The sequence below is a fragment of the Symphodus melops genome, assembly GCF_947650265.1.
Source record: "Symphodus melops genome assembly, chromosome: 9".
In the NCBI taxonomy this organism is placed as follows: Eukaryota; Metazoa; Chordata; class Actinopteri; order Labriformes; family Labridae; genus Symphodus; species Symphodus melops.
The window spans coordinates 19,507,076-19,527,544 of record NC_136699.1 but is presented as its reverse complement, the minus strand read 5'-3'; the positions used below and the strand labels follow the sequence as shown (position 1 = coordinate 19,527,544).

At 41.0% G+C, this 20,469-nt stretch overlaps 2 protein-coding genes across 4 annotated transcripts; both read left to right on the top strand.

Moving 5' to 3' along the window:
* Window positions 1–496: 496 nt before the first annotated feature.
* On the top strand, window positions 497–9,455 carry LOC306829666 (moesin-like). Of its 2 annotated transcripts, XM_079352783.1 has the most exons (15): window positions 497–676; window positions 1,356–1,403; window positions 1,592–1,675; window positions 1,764–1,859; window positions 2,036–2,158; window positions 2,694–2,845; window positions 2,950–3,033; window positions 3,122–3,268; window positions 4,620–4,716; window positions 5,390–5,553; window positions 5,694–5,824; window positions 6,003–6,163; window positions 6,608–6,700; window positions 7,259–7,492; window positions 8,887–9,455. In XM_079352783.1, exons 1-15 carry the CDS (start codon window positions 593–595, stop codon window positions 9,049–9,051), a joined length of 1,863 nt encoding a protein of 620 aa, XP_079208909.1. In that variant the 5' UTR covers window positions 497–592; the 3' UTR covers window positions 9,052–9,455. The 2 variants fall into 2 exon arrangements, with proteins under 2 accessions (XP_079208909.1, XP_079208910.1); XM_079352784.1 differs by lacking the exon at window positions 1,356–1,403.
* A 741-nt stretch (window positions 9,456–10,196) lies between these two features.
* Window positions 10,197–19,024, top strand: LOC306829664 (progesterone receptor-like). Of its 2 annotated transcripts, XM_079352781.1 has the most exons (10): window positions 10,197–10,875; window positions 11,017–11,387; window positions 12,302–12,438; window positions 12,658–12,774; window positions 13,113–13,253; window positions 13,362–13,568; window positions 14,165–14,309; window positions 15,609–15,739; window positions 15,895–16,046; window positions 17,822–19,024. In XM_079352781.1, exons 1-10 carry the CDS (start codon window positions 10,438–10,440, stop codon window positions 17,984–17,986), a joined length of 2,004 nt encoding a protein of 667 aa, XP_079208907.1. In that variant the 5' UTR covers window positions 10,197–10,437; the 3' UTR covers window positions 17,987–19,024. The 2 variants fall into 2 exon arrangements, with proteins under 2 accessions (XP_079208907.1, XP_079208906.1); XM_079352780.1 differs by having other exon boundaries at window positions 10,197–11,387.
* The last annotated feature ends 1,445 nt before the right edge of the window (window positions 19,025–20,469 follow it).

Sequence of the window (20,469 nt, the reverse complement as noted above, 5' to 3'; positions counted from 1 at the left end):
GCATAATGACAATTTGTTAAGTCACTGCTATTAAAATGTCTATCAGCCTACTTAGGTAAAGGAGTGGCCTAGTGTGAAGCAAGGTTTATATTTTATTATGGGCTCATATGGCAGAGTGCCTGATTAAGCTATAAATTAAATAATGCTATACTTCAAATAGCCTCATAGCTCTGTTAGCCCACCATGAACATGTGAGCAGGTACAGGCCAACAAACCAAACACAGCACTACATCAAACCAAAAATGACTGTATAACAACATGTGCTTAAAACATTAACTGGAAGGATTATTAGTTTACCACAATGCTCTTTGCTCCTTCACTGTGACTAGAACATCAAGTGCTGCTCGATTAATGTTGACCTGTGTCACTGCATAATGTGGTTTGTGAGACAAAAGCCTTGATCCTAAATGAGTGTGAAATAATAAAGCAACAACAACAAAAAAAGAAAAAGTTCAGAGAAGACCAAGCTTGCCTCTTTAAATCTCTTGGTCCTCGGTCTGCCATTGGATTAACCAGAGAGAAGTACTTGGGAATAATACAATGGTCCATTCTCATTCAGCATAATCCTTGTAGGTATTGCAAGCAGTTTCATATGACTCCACAGCAAAAAGGCTACTACAAGCACCTCTCTGAAGAAGTGTTACGACAAGAGATTAAAAAAATACAAATGTCTACTGTAAGTAGCTCCTTTCATTTTGTTTAATGTCTTCATTATAGCTGTGTCTTTTTTGTATTTCTCTTTCAACGATAGTGGTTTGATTAGATTCTGTGTACCTGCTCTATACTTCTTAGAGACAGCAAGAGTAGGCGTCTCATGCAAACTTGTACTTTGAGAGTAAAACATAACAAATTATCCAACCTAAATGCCAGATGGTTTTAATGTGTTTGTGTTTCCGGATGTAATGTGTGTTGTTAGATTATCTAGAAAAAAAACAACACTGTAGCAAAGTAAAGTTTATCAGTCTAGTTTTCTTTAACATTGATCGAAAACATCTCTTCAGCAAAGCTTTTTTTAAGCACACAACTAGCATTACTGTAAATATTATCATAACTGCTACTATTATTATTATGTCTTCTCATCAAGGTCTGTCTTGCTTTTTGTTGCTCTTAGAATTTTGATGAGGAATGGAGCAAAACATTTCTCCTCTGTTCTGCCATTTTTTTTTATTACTGTACAAGTCAGGCTATACAGCAGCTGTGGATGTGTGTGTGTATTGTTTAATGTGTATGTAAAATTACCACTATATGGGGTCTTATTGTTAACTCAGTTGTTAACACTTACATGCATCGTGGAATGAACCCCATGTTATAAATTAAGTCTAAAATATACCTTGGGCTTCATTTTTTGATTGTAGTCCCCACCAACCTCTTGTGATTGGATGCTCCTGGTTGAACAGAAGAATGTAAGGAACACTCTTTTTGGTCATTTTGCTGTCAAAGAACCAAGAAATTTAGCATTGTTTCAGAGAACAAACTCAATTATTTCAGCTTTTTTTCACCCAGTTGCATGTCTCTTGATGCTTCACCAGTGACACTCATGAACGACGGGCCGGGACTTTTTCTTCCTAAATCTCAGTCTTTTCTCTGACAGATAAATGTCCGCGTTACGACCATGGATGCTGAGCTGGAGTTTGCCATCCTGCCCAGCACAACTGGCAAACAGCTGTTTGACCAGGTACCCTGTACATTACTATCAAACTGGGGCTTGGACAGACAAGTGTGTGATCCTGTTTTTTTGTTTTTTTGTTTTTTTTAATGTTTAGATAGTGAAGACGATCGGGCTGAGGGAAACCTGGTTCTTTGGGCTCCAGTATCAGGATAGCAAAGGCTTCTCCACGTGGCTCAAGCTAAATAAGCGGGTGAGGAGAACATTTGTGAACAATAACCATTCCTGTTTGAGTTAACTTTAAATTTTCTAACAGATGAATTAGAAAGAAGATGTCCTCATGGTTATGGCTTTGGTCGTATTGTGTCACCCCATCGAGGCTAATTAGTACCTATGTCTTCATTCCTCTCAATGGGACGCCAAACCCAGGTGACAGCTCAAGACGTAAAGAGGGACAACCCGTTGCTGATTAAGTTCAGGGCAAAGTTTTACCCCGAGGATGTCGCAGATGAGCTGATACAGGAGGCAACACAGCGCCTCTTTTTTCTGCAGGTTGGTAATGAGTGCACTTACAAGGGAAATCAAGTGTCTTAAGGGGACTGTGGTGGTAAATTAACATTCCTGGCATGGATGGTAATGATTGGCTTCCCTAATAACAATTTGGATTGCATGTCTGTTATCTGCCATCAAAGGAATGTATGACTATCTTTATATCCTCAGATAATATTTTAATCAACAAGAAGAATCATTGAAACATGTGTTAGACTCTAGACAAGGTAGATATCAAAAGGTCTCACAAGTGCAAGGTACCCTGCAGATGCAATAATAAATGAGGAATCAAGATGCTGATCCTGCCTCAATGAACAGTGGGGGTTCCACTATGACTCACACAGGTCCTGTTAACCCCTTGTGGCTTTTACATAAGGGAGTATTTACACAGAAAGTGGATCCAGGTGCACACACAGCCTTTTTTATTCCCATTTACACCACAAACATTTGTTATGATACCTTCACACAGACTGCAGCATAAATCATTATCGATGAATGTGTGAAAGCAGATTTACAGGATGTCCCCCCCGTTTCTTAGGTTAAGGAGAGCATCTTAAATGATGACATTTACTGCCCGCCTGAGACTGCAGTGCTCTTGGCCTCGTATGCGGTTCAGGTCAAACATGGAGACTACAGGAAAGACTATCACGTTCAGGGATACCTTGCAAGAGAAAAGCTGCTGCCTCAAAGGTACTCAGTCCTAGGGATACTAGTGTTAACGAAAGTTAAACTTAATTCCATGTTCAGTCGGCTGAATTCTAACTGGCGTCTCTCTTCTTCTCTGATAACACCAGGGTTTTGGAGCAGCACAAGCTGAATAAGAATCAGTGGGAGGAAAGAATCCAGGTGTGGCATCAAGAGCATAAGGGACTTCTAAGGTACTACAATCTTATTGCAAAATGTTAGCCTTCACTTTATTTTGCTATGAGGTGTACTGTACTTAATGAAAATGGTTGTATATCATAGAGAAGATGCCATGGTGGAGTACCTGAAGATAGCCCAGGATCTGGAAATGTATGGGGTCAACTACTTCAACATCAAGAATAAGAAAGGATCAGAGCTGTGGCTGGGTGTGGACGCGCTGGGGCTCAACATCTATGACAAAAAGGACAAGTAGGTCACTGTTTCAAAAATATATTACAGCCCTATTGTGAATTCATGTATGCTTATTGCTGTTAACTCCTGATGTTCGGCTCCTTAGAAGCATGGTTCTATGGCAAAGTTTGCTTGCCGGTCTGTTGGTTGGCTACTTTGGTCCAGACTGAAGTACCAAAGGACTTTATGCAGACATCCAGTCCTCAGTGGATTTAGGGATATTATTATGTTTCATCTAGCAGAAAGGGTGATATAATATGAAATGGCCTAACATTCTTTAAATCATCAATTCCCAGCCCAAAACAGGCTAACAAGACACCATTATTCATACAGGGAGACCGAAGACCAAAAGTAGACCCTTATAAAATAATCATAATAATACCAATGAAACAAACAAACCACTTCTGTTTTTACTTCATTCAAAAAATCAAAATCTCTGAGTATGCAATATGTAAAATCTTCTGTCTTAATGAGTCCTGCAATGAGTTTATTATTGTTGTGAAACAGTAATAAACACATACCAAAAGTCTTAACTCATCTCAGTAAATAAGAAGAAACTATTTCTTGTAAACTAGTAGTGTTTAGTCCCTTCCCATGTGTGTATTTGTTCATATTGAATAGAGGCATGTTATAATGGCCATGCTTTCACATTTCTTTGACGTGGTCATGTGACGTTGAAGCTAGCCATCAGAAACACAAGGATTAAATGGTTCCAATTTATGAAAACATTTTTTTTTGAGATTATGTTTTTTTAATAGTAGGGACATGTACTGGCATTGAGTAAAACATCACGAACAACAGATGGGACATTTAGTTATAACTAACTCGCACAATTTATTGTGATTTATTTATTGCAATATTACCAACAGGGAACAATGTTATCCCACATTGCATATTCTGAAAGTATCAAGCAGGTCTAGAGTATGTGAAGAGCGGGCTGTCATTTCCAAAACTCTACTTTTGTAATGAGCTTTTATCACCCTATTGAGAACTAGTTGTGATTTTACATATGACCAATAAACATGAACATCTAAAGCAAGAAACAATAAGCAAAAACACGTTTTTCCTTTCATGCTGTAATCAGGATAATTATTTCAGTACTTTGGACTTTGGTTTATAACCCAAAACCTAAATCTATTTAAATTCCACTCAGCCACCTTCCTAACAATTAAACTATGATCACAGTGAACATGTGTGTCTGCATGTTAGCATTGTCACTGTTTGTAGATGAACATTAGCGTTTAGCTCAAAAACACCTTTGTGATTTGCTCTCTTTGTACTGTTCCTCTTTTTATGTGTAGAAGTTAACATCCTATGACACTGTAACTCTATTATTGACCTCAATGGTGCACCATGCCAATACTTTCAGGATGACCCCAAAGATTGGTTTCCCCTGGAGTGAGATCAGAAATATTTCCTTCAATGATAAGAAGTTCCTTATCAAACCGATCGACAGGAAAGCTCCGGTATGTAAAAAAAACCCATATCTATACATTAAATCCACATCTTGTCGTTACTGCAGCCAGAAATGTTATGAAGGAGTTTAGTTTATTGAAAATGTGCTATTTATACTTCACACCCATAAGCCAGACAAACTGGAAGCCTTTTGTGAGGCTTGATGGTATGTTGTAACTGGGAGCTTATCAAAGTTTAACTCAGTTTATGGTTGTTTGTGGATGGGATTAAATAGCTGCTCCTTGGGTCCAATGTGTGAGTACTTCTTAGCAACTTTGATGACAGAATTCTTACTGCTACATTCAAGATCCTTGCAGGATCTTCTTATAATTATTCACTGTGAGTTTGAAACAGAAGGTGAACGAGAATCCTGTTGTGTTGTTACTGGAGTAGTTACCAACTTTGAAAAAAGCATAAATTACAGCAAGTGGTGTAATGAGAGCAGCTGCTACTTGATCTCATACACAAACATGAATTTAGCCTCACACTTCAATTTGGCTTCTGAATGCATGCACAGAGGAGAGCGTCCAAGAGCTTAGAACAAATTTATGAAATTCTCCCAAACAAAACTGTCTTTTCAGATCTTATAAACCCAGACTCAACTGGGAGACAGTTATGAGATGCTAATGATTTGTCCTGAATTAACCCTTGGGTAATCAATGACTAGGTTTTTTTGTGTTATAGGACTTTGTTTTTTACGTACCTCGTCTTCGCATCAACAAACGCATCCTCTCCCTGTGTATGGGGAATCATGACCTGTACATGCGTAGACGCAAACCCGACACCATCGAGGTGCAGCAGATGAAGGCTCAAGCCAGAGAGGAGAAGAATAAGAGGCAGAAGGAGAGGTAAGAATAAAGGAAAATAATGAAGGCTTTTTTTAAATTATTATTTTACAGTTTACAATGTGTTTTTAACTCCTTTAAGAAAGAACTGTCAGGAGATAAAGTTTTTTCTGATGTGTATTTATGCACAATTCTCCTGTCAGGGCTCTGCTCGAGAGTGAGAAAAAAAAGCGAGAAAATGCTGAGAAGGAAACAGAGAAGATTGCTCGTGAGACCATGGAGCTGATGGAGAGATTGAGACAGATTGAAGAGCAGACAAAAAGAGCTCAAGATGGTCTGGCAACTTTCTGAATACAAATGTTTCTAAACTTCAGATTTTTTTTTTTTTCAGTTTCAGAACATTTAAATACTTCATGCAATATTTGTGCTCTTAGAATCTCTGCAAAGCTTACAGTATGCTACGTGGACATGTCCGGTTGTGTGTTTTTTTCACACATGCATGTGTGTTTCAGAGCTGGAGGAGCAGACTCGCAGAGCTCTTGAGTTAGAGAAAGAGAGGAAAATTGCTCAAGAGGAGGCTGAGCGCCTGGACAAGGAACGCAGAGGTGCAATGGAAGCCAAAGCAGCCCTGCTATACCAGTCTGAATCCCAAATCAGGAGCCAGGAGAGCCTGGTACAGTACTTACGCAAAACACGTTTCATTTCAAATGAAATCAGATTAAATTAGAACATAGATTTTGCTCATACCTTAAAAAACTGTGAAGTCATCTTTGTTCTGAGACCAGTTTATATGATGATGATGAAGGACTTATTACAGTATATTAACATATATTTATCAAGCCAACCTCTATGTTAGACACACGGCTGGGGAGGTATTGATGTCATTGAGGGATTCACAAATTCAGCATGATAGTATATTTAAGTCATTAACATTTCAGACAGATTGATTAGGATGGTTATTAACCTGAGCCATGATGCAGCATTTGAAAAAAACACCTGTGCACCCTTAAACACATATGTACTCGGGCTTACACACATGTGCACCCACAGTCGGAGCACAATGACCTCAGATGAGGAGCACTCTTAACTCTCTTCCCATTGTTGCGCGTGTGTATAGGCCACTGAGCTGGCAGAGCTTACCTCTAAGATCTCCCTGCTGGAAGACGCCAGGAAGAAAAAGGACGACGAGGCGAAGAGATGGCAGAAAAGGGTGAGAATTAATGAGAGAACCATGAGAGAGATACAGGATGAATCAAACATGAGCATAGAGCACTGTCTGACACGACTAAGCGTTAGATCTGGGAAAATAGAAGAAAGGCGTCAAACACAAATAAATATAAAAGTAGAGCTTAAAAATATGATTGTATAAATGCATCTGCGTTTTAACTTGCAGCAAGTCACTGTTTCAACCAGTCTTTGATACATAGCTGGCTAAAGCAATACAATATATATACGTGCAACTTTTATGTATGGTTATTGTTGTGAATCTTTGCATTAAATTAGGAATACTTATCTCAACTTGCATTTTGGCATCATCATGTGTCTGGGTTTTGTTGTGTAGCCTATTTATTTATGTGCAATGACAAAGACATATCCAATAAGTTTGGATTCCTGGTTATTTGGAGCGCCTATTCTGTGACTTTGTTCTCCGGTTCATTATGTCAAAGCACAGGGTTAAAGATTGACTTGTGACACGTGATGAAAACAAAGGCTACTTGCACTATAAACATCCCAAAGCAGTGCTTCACAGTAAGTTGTGTTTTGACAGGCGATCGTGGTAGAAGCTGATTTGAGGCGAACCAAAGATGTGCTGAAGACTAAACTCATGGGTGTCCACATCCAGGATTCAGCGCACCCTCATACGCACGAGCACGATGAGACGGATGAGAGCAGCGCAGAGGCGAGCGCCGAGCTGACCTCTCCAGGGACGGTCCGCGATCGCAGTGAGGAGAAAAGGATAACAGAGGCTGCGAAGAACCAGAGACTGCAAAATAACCTGAAGGTAAGGTTAAGTGACAATGATTGAATTTCACAATTTGCTGTTCTCTTACTGGCTCTCAGATCAGAGGTCAGGTTCATGGAAAGATTAACAGTCCATGGCTTTTCATGGAGATTTAAAGAGTGCAAATGAATCAAAAAATAACTTCAGTTTCCTTACTTAGAGGTTCCAAGTTCAGTAAATAATGGGCTCTAGAAATGTGGCACAACCCCAGCTGAACACCAAGACCAGTACGTCATTACCTTAGTCTGGAGTTACCGAAATGGTTCCTAGTCAATAGCTCCAACAAGACTGATTAAGCATCTATCTTCTTTCTCAGGAGTCAACTACATTTATAGCTGAGAATTAGGCCGTTTCTCTGTTTTTTTCCTTTTTCAAAATATGTTTCTGGACTGTGAGGAAATGTCCATCATCTAAAGACGATCGATCTACATGACTTCCGTCTGAAGCCATGTTGCAAACATTGGTGGGTTTGAGTAAAAATGTTTGAGAATTTTGAGATGGATTGTTTATCGAGACGATAAATTCAATTGCCTTCAGTATATTCCATCGAGCACCACCACCAGGGGAAAAGGTAATTTGCCCAATACTTTAGTTTGTAAATGAAATGCTACAAATAGAAAGTCCATCATGCTCATCTGTACTTTATAGTTCTAACCTTTACATTTCAGAATGCAAAATTATGCTAAATGCTAAATTAAGAAGGTGAATGTGGAAATTATGACATTAGCATTTAACTCCGAGCACCACTGTGCCTGAGTAAAGCCTTACAGAGACTCTGTTGACTTTTTTCCACAAATGAACAGTTTTATAATAGAAAAAACGGCTCAATAAGAGGGATGAGGTGTCACCGAGTGTGTGCTTGAATGACGTGTCTCAGTTTGGCACATTCAGTCTCGGTAGATGCCAATCCTCTGTTGCATCTCTGTGTTTGAAAAATGTTTGTGCTGTAGAGTTGTTAGGGATTGTGAAATAATTTTGGTGCATTGTTTTCAGTGTGTTCTTACAGTAGAGGTTTTGACTCTGTCATAAAGATAGCAGCCTAATTGCCATACAAAAAAACACACAGTGTTTTACCCAGAATAAGTGCACTCTACTTAATTAACATTTTTGCAGGTACATTATCATTTTGCTGATTTCATACTGATCACAAATTTTATGCAGAACATCCAGGCTTATAACAAATTATATAAATGTTGTCTCCGTCCAAAACCAAAACAAGATATGATGTTGGCAGATAGAGTGATGGACTTGGTAATGATGGACAATAGAGAGTCCTAAGATTGGGATTGAGGGGTGCACAGGGGTGAGGGGAGAGGGTCAGCGCTACTGAATAGTCTCCCAAAGAGTCTCAGGAAAGAGGATTTCATTCACAGCGTGTTTGTGTTCTGTTTCAGTTCCTGAGCAGTGAGCTGGCTGGAGCTATAGACGAGACCAAAAGGACCCTCAATGACCTGATCCACGCTGAGAATGTGAAGGCAGGCCGTGACAAGTACAAGACCCTACGTCTGATTCGTCAGGGCAACACCAAACAACGCATTGATGAATTTGAGTCCATGTGAGACAATCTGCTGCGTTTCCACTCGCACAGAAAGCAGGATATGGATAGATCATTGAAAGATTTCAAAGTTGTAGGTGAAGATTTCTTCATAGGTAGAATATTAACTCGGTGTAACAGGTTTAATATGAAAGCAGATGATTTTGTAACTGGGCTTTGATGCCTTTAATTCCAAGATTTTAATTTTAGTGCCATTTATTTGGAAACCTGTCAATGCAGAAATGACAACTGCCCTTAAAATAAAACTTTATCTATTCAATTTGGAGGGGAAAAAAAATCATTTATTGTTTGCTTCCATGTTGTGGAGAAATATCACAGGTCCTATAATTTATGAAAGCTCCTCAGTAACATCTGCAATCTTAAAATGCAAACTGATGAGACTACTTTTGTTATTGATTTACAAAAGTAATGACAAGCTAAATGGTCAATCGTCTGTTCACTTAAATGAACACACAGAACCTGCTGCAGAGTGTTATGTGTGCATAAATATGTGAATTAGCATCACTTTATCAGGAAAAATGTCCAAAAGCAGGGTTTCCACTAACAGCAGCAACCAAGACTGCCCGGAAATTAACACTTTTCTTGTATTAATGTTTTGAGTTAGATTTGTTTTAATGATGTTTCAAATATTCACAATTCTTTTGTTGTGCAGTCTTGAAATAAACAGACAAAAATAAAGTTTGACTTATAGAGCATGAATTTGCTAACCCTATAAAGAAAGAGGTTGCATTTTATTTGTAATAATTTGTCTTTAAGACTGTTTCCAACAGTCCCTGTGGGGAAAACATCAGACTTAGTGGTATGTATCTCGGCCTTAGCCAGAAACCAAAACAAAATGTGACATTCATGATATTGAATTTGTCAAACATAACTAAATTAAACTATTCTAAAAGCACCTGACTGCTATCACTAAGTGTTGCTTGGAAGCTGTGGCCTTCTTTGTGTTTGTTTTACACAAATAGCGTAAATATTGTGGTTTTATATGTATTGTTTATAGTGTTTGTTTTACAGTATCGCTTTATTATCTAATCGCTGTTAAATCCTGACTGTTCTCGCGAGACTCCCGGTTAGTTTTGCACTGAAATAACGGAAGGCGCGGCGCTGGGTTGGTTTTCATTTCAGACCGTAAGTTAATAATTAGGATTTCTTTTTTTTTTTTTTTTCCAAATGTTACGCGTCCAACGCGTCAGAGTTCAAATTCCTTCTTTCGGCTGACCAACAGAACTTATCAAGTGTAGACAGTCAAACTGTTGCTCTGATGTGGAAAAAAAAAGAGCTGTTACTTTATCAAAAGTTCACAGCCCCTTCACCCACATAACAAATCGACGGGACGTCCCTTCCGTGTAGCAGCCTACGTAGAGGGCTCTTAGTTTCCTCTCCGCGGAGACATATGACCGGAGTCTCGCAGGGTAGGTGTTTTCTTGCCTCGAAAGTATTGTTGCATTTGCTCTCCGTGCAGCCAGCGCGCCGTTTTTACTGTACCGACTGTACTATACTGTCTTTCCTTCTTGCGCTTGTCTCCTTCAGAGGAAACTATTTCATTATGAATGAGCGGGATCTGTTTGATAATGCGGACCCCGGCAGTGCGTGCCCGAGTACTGAGCTGTGTAAGGCTGTGTCTGTGTCACTGGGTTTGGATAGCGTCTCTTCACCTCTCAACAACACGAATCAGTGCTCAAGCAGCGCCTTCGCAGACTTCGAGCCCGCAGTGAAAAATAGTTCCCGAGGAGTCCAGGAGTTAGGGGCGGCTCCAAACATGAACCTAGAAGGCAACGGGATCATGTTGGATGAAACAAACCTAAGAGAGGACGAGGATGGCATACAGCAGGTGAGCTGCATGGAGCTGCTCGGGTCCGGCGAAGTGGGCAGCGCGCACACCATGACGCGTGGACCGTTTATATCAAGATATGTTTGCAAGGAATCAAACTATTTTATACACCCACTGAATGAGCTGTCCGCGCCATCTCAGGTGGAGGCTCCCTTACCTTTGGAATCCTACCCTGCATACTCTACCAATCCGGACCACTACAGAGAGACCCCGGGTATGTGGTGCGCATATAGCGGTCGATCCGAGCCAGAGAGGGGCGAATCTGATGGACATAATTCGCTGTGTAAATACTGTAATGGTGGGCAGGTCTCTTTTGGATCCAGGCATGAATGCCACTGTGTTTGGTACAACAAGGCTGAGCAGGGTGGTAAAGGTGGCACACTAGCAGTACCAGCACAAGGGTACGGTCAAGTGGAAAGTTACCAAAGTGCGATCCCTCAAGGACATGCCAACTTTTCCGGGGTGAAAACAGAGCCTGCAGTCTGGATGAATTGCACAGATCGCACTTTCAGGTAAATGTAAGCTCTTTCCTAAGATTTGTTCGCACTTGCTTGTCGGGAGGGAAGTCCTAACACAAAAAGAGAAACACATTCTGAACTACCACACGGCTTTATTCAGAAATAAAAAGAGAACCGCAGAGTGTCCAGTGGCCATGCCTCAGTGGTCCAATGTGCCAAGCTGTGCAATTGTTTGTGCATTGTAAGATTTTTGTTACTGGATAAAGTGTCATGAATTTGATGCTTTATTAAATCCATCATAATGCTGTATAGAGGCGTTTCTTCATCTCTTACCAGATATCTTTGTAGAGGGCATGCAGAGGTTTATTGGATTTGCTCCAAGACATCAGAAATCAATCAAATGTACTTAACATTGTTATTGGGTTTTTTTTTGCTTTTATTTCAGTACTACGGTTTTACTCTGATACTATTCTCAGCTCCCTGCTCTTGTAGCACCTACCACGTGCTCTCCTTGGCCTTGACCATGATGTGTTTCTATGTGCAGCTTTACCGAATCAAAGTTCACCTTATCCCTAACTTTCCAAGCACTGTCCTTATTTGTGTCTGTGACTAACTCCACAAATATCAGTGACGCTTTAAAACCCAGAGATACAGCACCTGTTGCCCTGTGCTTGGACTGAAAGAAAAACATGTTTCCACTTTGTGAAGCTGAAGAAAATATCCTGAAATACTAAGTCCAGAGGTCTTTATCACAGATTTCTGTTTAGCATGACTTGAAATGAAATGAATGAAAGCATTGATGGGTTTCTTTTAATAGTTTAATTGGATAAATTGGCTTACTGTAGTTCTAATTTAATTTTAGCTTTCTAATATAAAACAGTTTTTGAAAAATGTTCAAGCTGTGCCCTCACGTGAGTCCTGAAAACAGCTCAGTCGTGTCTTCCGTGTGTGCTTGTGTGCTTGTGCAGGCATGAGGATTTGTTTCCAGGTGTGTACCTGTCCGACAGAAGAGTGTGCCAGGTGTGCGGCGATGATGCCTCAGGTTGTCACTATGGTGCAGTTACCTGTGGCAGCTGCAAAGTGTTTTTCAAGAGGGCTGCTGCAGGTGGGTATTACACACACACACACAAACACACATTTTCTGATCTGCTTATTTAATTTCTCACACCCACATGCTGGCTCATGCAAACAGAGCACAGTGACCTGACTTCATGAGGGTAACTTATTTGTTAACAGCAAACTCCCACATGCAGTAGCGAGAAGTGCAAGCTCAGGCATTGTTCAACACGCTCCTTCATCCCCCAGGACTTTTGTATTCCACCAGGTAAGCAGAACCACCTGTGTGCCAGCCGGAACGACTGCACCATTGACAAACTGCGCCGGAAGAACTGCGCCTCATGCCGCTTGAAGAGATGTTTCATGTCAGGGATGAGCCTCAAAGGTGAGGAACTAAAGAAGAGAGCTGAAGGAGAGAATGGAAAAGGAAAGGGTGTTGAGAGTGTTTTTGGAAAATGGGGTCAGGTGGTCAGATACTGCACATGCATTGGATCAGAACGTACAATTTAGATGTTCCAGCTTAAATACAGTTTGACAAAAGCATTTTAGTAAAGGCCAAAAGGGCATTTTTGAGGAGCCGCATTTACACATTTTTATCGTAGTTTGTTCCAGCTGTCACTTGTATAATGATCAGACATAACAACTTAAAATGGAACCTTCTTATCTTCCTGTTACCCTATTGCCGGTCTTGTATTTGTCTGTATTGTCTGCGATGGATTCTAGGTCGCAGGCTAAAGGGAGTCGGACAGAGCAGAAACGGAGAGGAGGAACAGGCTCAGACTTCTTGGGGGCATGGAGAACGAGAACGGGGCGGAAGAAAAGACGTCACCATGGAGCCTGGTAGTGTAGCTGCCAGGGCTCAATGTGAGGATTACTGTCACTTTTGATCAAATACCCAGTTTGTCGTAAAATATGTGATATTATTTTCCTTTTATGCTTCTCTTCCCATTCTGTCTCGTTTCTTCTGCACAGCATCCCAGTCTTTCGCTCTAAGCATCCCTCCCACTTTGCGCTCCTGTCTTTCCCTGCTGAGTATCTTGCAGGCCATAGAGCCAGCTGTGGTGAATGCAGGACATGACCATGCCCTGCCAGACAGCGCTGCGTCCTTGCTCACCAGCCTCAACGAGCTGGGGGAAAGACAGCTGGTTACCGTGGTGCGCTGGGCCAAGGCAATACCAGGTAAACTAGTCAGGGCCAAGGTCTTAGTCTGAAAACTAATCCCACCTACATGTCGGGGGATTTTGCCGGGGCTTTGTCCGATCTATAATTTCGGTTTCAGATAAATTGCAGTGTTTCCACTACTGTTTGCACTTCCTGTCAGGCCAAATCTCATAGACAGCAACTAATGTAGAGCAGGAGAGTGAATGACGCCATTGAAGGCAAATCATTTGCGCCAATCCAAAGTTCACAGTGATTTAGATGAGTTATAAAACCATTACAATTTATATTAAGCAGCTCGCATTGGACCCGCATTGTTTTTTGCCCACAGGGGGGAAAAAAGCACTTGCAAGAATTGTATGCCAGGGACACTTCCCATTGGAGCAGCGAATACTGTACTATGCCTATAAAAAGTAGTCAGTGCAAATATTAACCACTAGAGGGGGGTGTGTTCATATTTAAGCCCTTGCTCTGGCTGAAAATGGCCAGCAGTGTTTCATGTTGTTATCAGCTTGAACTCTCTCCACATCTATTTACTCAACATTTGATCAGCCTTTTTGTGTTCATAGTGTCGGATGCATGAGGTGATGCTTGATAAAAAAAATGTTTGTTTCGAGGTTTCCGTGACCTTCACGTGGATGACCAGATGTCACTGATTCAGTTGTCATGGATGGGGGTGATGGTGTTCGCTCTAGGCTGGAGGTCTTACACACTGACCAACAGCTCCATGCTCTACTTCGCTCCAGACCTGGTCTTCAACGAGTAAGTCGCTACAAATACTCCTTTTTTCAAACTGCAACTAACTATTTCTCATGACTTATTATTCTGCTGATTATTTTAAACACTAATCGATATCAATCTTTTATCTATCATAAAAGTGGGAGTAGCTCATTACTATTTCTAATAACTAATCCTCAAAGTCTTCAAATTGCCTCATTTTTGTAACGTCCAGTCCTCATTAACTGTCAATATGACAAAGGAAAGTGACACATCGCTAAGTAAAGAAGATTGAGCCTGCAAATGTTTGACACTTCTGTTTAAAAAATGCCTAAGGCATATTTCTGTAGAGTTCTTAAAAAACCAAGTTTGGGTCACATGAAGTTTAAAGAAGTTTGTCGAGTGTGGCACCGTCTCTTCATCAGACAAAGAGAGTATTTTTGGGCCTTCGTATCTGTAATAATCATCGTGACATTTGGTTTTGTTGAACTATCGTGAGACTTTATCTGTCACCGTGATTAGAAGGAAGGACACAGGGGAACATGAGCTTCAGAGAAAAATTTCCGAATCACACAATGAATGTCGTCTGCTTTTTGAGGCGAGACGGAAAACAAGTCTGTTCTGTTCTTAACATTTCCTTTGTATTCCTTCTCCTTCCGTGCAGAGGGATCGACATCAGATGATTTATTCTGATTCATCATTAGGAAATCTTCATCAGAACTGCTTCAACATTGAGTTGTCTATTTTATTGTATTTCTTCTTCTTCGCTCTTACAAGTTTGAAGCCACACGTGAACCTCGTCCAGCCTCCGTCAAACGCGTAGTGACAGTTCCAGCTGTGGTCTTTTGTCTTTACTTTGTACTTTGAAAAACGCAGACTTTGAAAAGTAAATCATGGTACATGATGAACATAAATAACAGTTTCACAGCCTCTTATCAGTAAATAGTTTTCCGTGTTGAAGGCGGGTGTTACTCAGAATGCTAAAGCCAGCCTCAGGCTCTCTCAGAGAAGCTCTCACTCGGCGTTTTGAGCAACATTAGCAAAACTCTCATTCGCTCTGCATTAGACCTCTGTCATTCTGTTGGGCTCGCTCTGACCTGCATAGTAATAGAGACGCCTGCCCTTGTTCCTGACCCTCATTTTTCTTTGCCTCTCTGTCGATCTCTTTTTCCATTATACTCATATTTCCTCACCTCAACTGCTTTTTCCTCTCTTTCCTTCACCCTCGTTTCTGCTTCCATTTAATTGTCTTCCATCTGTCTGTGAATCTCTTGTCCTGACCTTCTCTTGGCTTCCTGCCTCTCCTTTCGTGGCACCTCGTGCTGTTTCTTTTTCCCCTCACAGCCAGCGGATGCAAGTGTCCAGTATGTATGAACACTGTGTGCGGATGAAGCTGCTCTCCCAGAGGTTCTGCATGCTGAAGGTCACCCAGGAAGAGTTCCTCTGCATGAAGGCCCTGGTCCTCTTCAGCATCCGTGAGTCAGCTGGGACCATGTTTGAAATAATAGGCTGAATGTCAACTCAGAAAGTAAAATATGACTACAATAGAGTGCGGCCATACCTCAGAGAATTGATGGGATGGATAAAGTGTTGTAAAAATGATTGTTGTGTTCTGGCTTTGTGGTCACAGTGCCAGTGGAGGGCCTGAAGAGCCAGCGTTGTTTTGATGAACTGCGGACCTCCTACATCAAGGAGCTGGACCGCTTGGCTAGTCACAGAGGAGAGACCACCCGTACACAGAGACTGTTTCAGCTCACGCAGCTGCTGGATTACCTCCAGTCGGTAATAGACACCGTTCTGCCTCCCGTATAAAAACATGCAATTTATTATAGAAATGTGTAAGTGTCACAGAAGCTACTAGAGCGGCAAATAATAGAGATCCCAGTTCACTTCCCTCGGAACCAAACGTTGTGTTTACCATACAAAAGTGTTGACTCACTCAACAAGTAGACGTAATCAGAATTTGCTTGATGAACTCCTTTAATTAAGGCTTTACGTTTTGACATTTAGAATCTGCTTAAGTAAGGTCACAGACGGAGCATAATCATGAATTATAACCAGGATTTAACCCCCACACAGCAGCTGAGTTTAAGCACGTTGTATGTAGGGAGAAAAGAAATGATAGAGTCATCCTCCCGTGCTGTCCTGCGTCATGAACATTTATTTAAGGCTCACAGGGAGTTGAAGAAAGCCCCCAATTCTCCGTCGGCATCATTATCTGCAGACTGCGTGTCCAGTCTAACTTAATTTTGTCCTTGCCCCTTCCACAGACATGAATAAAACAATCCCTCCTTCTTTTTGTTTGACTTTCCCTCTGTGGAGATTTATGGACCCCTAGCCTTGGAGTCCCTAGAACTCCTAAAACATGTGTAGTTCTTCTTAGAGAACTCCCTGGTGGATAGTTCCTCTCCAAAATGTCCCCAGAACGGCGAGGTTCGAAAACGCCTCATTTGAAAGATTGTGTTCTTAACTGTGATTAAGTGTTAAATCTAATACCATGAGAGCTTTATGTGTCCAAAACTAAAGAAGAAATACAATTCGAGTCATGCAGGTGTTCATGTTTACTATTTGAAGTTAATTCTTTAATCACATGTTTTATCTTAATGTATGTTATTTTTCAGTGTTTTCTTCAAATCATTTGAACAGCTGCCTTCTCAAACATAAACTTTGTTTTAAAGCAGAAGCTTCAAAGTACACATCATGGCAATGCCAAATGAAAGGCTTACAGTCAGAGTATAATGTCATCCATGGGCTCAGTCCTATTTAATCAGCCTCTTGCTTTTAGCTGAGACGAATGAACTCGTCAAAACCTGAACCAAAGTTCCTTTTGAGAGTGTCTTTTCATTTCAAACCGACATGCCTGCTGTGAACCTTTTCTTCAGGAGTTTTCTCATCAAGATTTTTAAAGGTGTCAGATGCTGTTACCTGTAACAGAACATTTAACATTTGACTTATTTTTTTTAATCATAATTCTCTGTATTCATGTGACCACTAGAGGGGGTAGTTTAGCTGCTTTTACTTCTGAAAACAAGTAGAACTTGAATTTGTATTGATTTTAAAAATCAATTAGGTGTCCAAAAAAAAAACTCCTGAGTGTGTTTGAGGCGTTACCAGTGGAGCTTGAAAGTTTCCTCCCGAAGAAGGCATCGCTGCAGCTGATTCCCCCTCGAGTCTTGCACCATGGATTTAACCCTAAAGGCCTGGCTTTGATTCCCCCTCACATCTCAGATCTTCAAATACTTTATGAGTTTGAGGGCAGCATGGAATTGGTGTGCAAGGCCTGCGAGGCAGAAAACCTGAGTTGATCAAGACTTTGTCGTTCAGACCCCTTCGGCTTTATCCTGTCTGGGGAGCTTAGAGCGCCACAATGAGTGTCATCATTTTAAATCACCCCTTAAAGCTTGTGTCAAGAGACGGGCCTCAATGTCATTTGTTACTTTGCTTTTATCTCCAGGCTTTGTTCTCTTTTTCGATGCGGTACACAGTTAAGCGTGTCATCTTTGTTACCTGTAACCTCTGCGTGACCTCTGCCTCTCTCTCTCTCTCTTTCTTCTCAGATTGTGAGGAAGTTACACCAGTTCACGTATGATCTGTTCATCCAAGCCCAGTCCCTGCAGACACGCGTCAACTTCCCTGAGATGATCTCTGAGATTGTGAGCGTTCACGTGCCCAAGATCCTCTCGGGCATGGTCAGGCCCATCCTTTTCCACAATACAGCCTAGAGAGGAGTTTTGGTGATTGTCCTTTCTTGTCACTTGAGCTCTTTTGCCCGATTCTTTGGCCGTTTCCTGTTAAGCTAAAATGGCTGCAAAGGCTTAATTCTTTTTATGGGTTGAATGAAGTAAAAGCCACTTTGTTTTACCTACAGGGTAAAGTAGGGCTCTACGAGGGGAAATTCTAAGCAGGGCACATAGCTCATTCTTCCAGTCCGTATTATAATAGCATCTTATCTGTTCTTCGTAATACCTGTAACCTGTATCACGCACATCAATGCTTCTGATTAAAAACACTTAAGTGCATGCATTCCTCCACATGAGCCATCCAGCGCTGGCATGTAGACCTCTTCATTTCACAGAAGGAACACAGTGAGAAAAACACGTTTGCAGAGTTCACCCGATCACATCACAGCTCATCCGTGTGCAGTAGTTTGACGTTTGGACTACTTTTCTCCACAGTGAATTTAAATGTGTGCACCTGAGATGAGCAAAGTTGTTGATTGACAGTTAATATACGGTTATGGCATGCATGCTATGACGTTGTCTTGCCTGCAGGTGACTAAAGTGATTTGTGAACGCTGCTGTAGTCCATTCAAAAAATAACACTCGGTTTGTAGTTTGAACCATCAACCAAAAAAAAAAAAACAACACATTTTAAACGGCGAGTGGCTTCAGAAGCAAATTTAAATTGTATGTTTGTTAATATCGTGATGACAAGAGGGCACGCAAAACCCTGAAGAAACTATTTGGATAAAAGAAGAAAAAAATCCAACGTGGGGATGATTTTAATTTTTTTTTTACTTTGCTTGTTTCTGAGTGTTAAATCGTATTCAAAAGTACGTTTCCTGAGCTAACATTTCATACTATGTACCTTTTTCTACTGTTTCTTAAAGTGTTCTTTGAAAGTGCGCTGTTGTGTATCACCATGTGTTATATTGTGGCTTTCTGACAAATGTGCTCGGTGCTGAAGGTTCAGCCAAGTTTTGCCAAGTTGTGTCAATGTTGTCAGCTTAACATGTGATTAAAGTGACGCATGAGTGTGTATCTCTGCGATGATAATGTTGGCCGAGTGAAAGGCATTCACAGTGTTGCGTCACAGCACGCACAAATAGTTTGGTGTCGTTTAGGTGCATGCTAATGAAGACAAAGTCATGTCCCTGTTTTGTCTTTTTCCATTCATTTCAGTCTGCAATGCAGTCGAGTGGACGGACATGCTTTAGAAAACAGCAGATGGACTGAAGTCTTTTCTGCCACTGCATTACCCACCCAGCCAGGTAATAGATCTCAGCAGGAAACCAGAACATATCACACAGCCAAAGCAGGAGGCCTGGCTGATTTATTTCCAACAGCCATGGCTGCTCATCTAACATTACAAATCGCTACCTGTGTTTCATTACCACCTAGTGGCGGCTTTCGGTTCTGCATCAGTAATCTGAAACTCAGCAACAGGGTGGTGGTGTTCGTAGGACAGCGTCTGCTGGATCCATTCACATTTGCTTTGTAATGTAATTGGACATGGATTTAGTCAGTGTTTGAAAAAGGTTCCCGTCTAATTATCACAGTCATGAATCGAAGGAAGTCGAAGCATTCAAAGGGAAGCAAAAACAAAGAAAAGAGAGCTGTATTTAGGGTTAAATGTCAAAAAGTCATAAACGAAGTAAAAGCTTCGCATCATGAGGTAACTCATGATGCAAAGTAACTGGTAGCTATCCTCAGAAACTGCCATTGCCAAACTTGAATTGTATTTAAAGGTTTATTTGTAGAAGAGCACAGATTTCAGGCTAAATGTGTTTTGTGCAACAATATTTTCTTTAATGTCGACAGGCCGAAAAAGAAATGACATATCTTTCAGACGTGGTTTATTTTTACAATCTGCATTTAAAAGCCTGGACTGTAAAAAGCAGTCTGTCTGGGTAACCTCCACCACCATTTTAAGCACCATTTCCTGAGCCACCTCTTTCAACAAGTATTTGTCCCTCTCATAAATGAATTGGAGCTGAACGAGGTCGGGATTGAAAGACATGCTGAAATATCACTTATTTCTAAATATATTCTCAGCTACACATGCCCTTGTGGCTTCCCCAAAAAGGAATGGCGTCTTGTAGGTTTGCAGTGATCAAAAATGTATGTGTTGTTGTCGGCATTTGAACTTAGTTTGGATTCCATTTGATTTCTGTGTTTCTCTGAGTCTGCTCTGCATCAATATTACATGCCTACTCTAGCAGAAGAGGGATTTTTCCTGTTGGGTAAGAAGAACCACGGAAAGCACAAACACACTCGGCCGCAAAACAACAAAAGTTTAAAGCGTTTCCTTATGTGGCGATATGGTTCAGATTAACGGGAGGGATGAGTATCGACATGGCAGTTTTCTTTAAATGGCAGAGGATGACACAAAAGAGAAAATAGATTGTTCAAACGTGTTGCTGGAGTAACCAAAAACCCCACAATACCAAGCTCACACAGAGACTTCTTCCTGCTAGACCTTCATA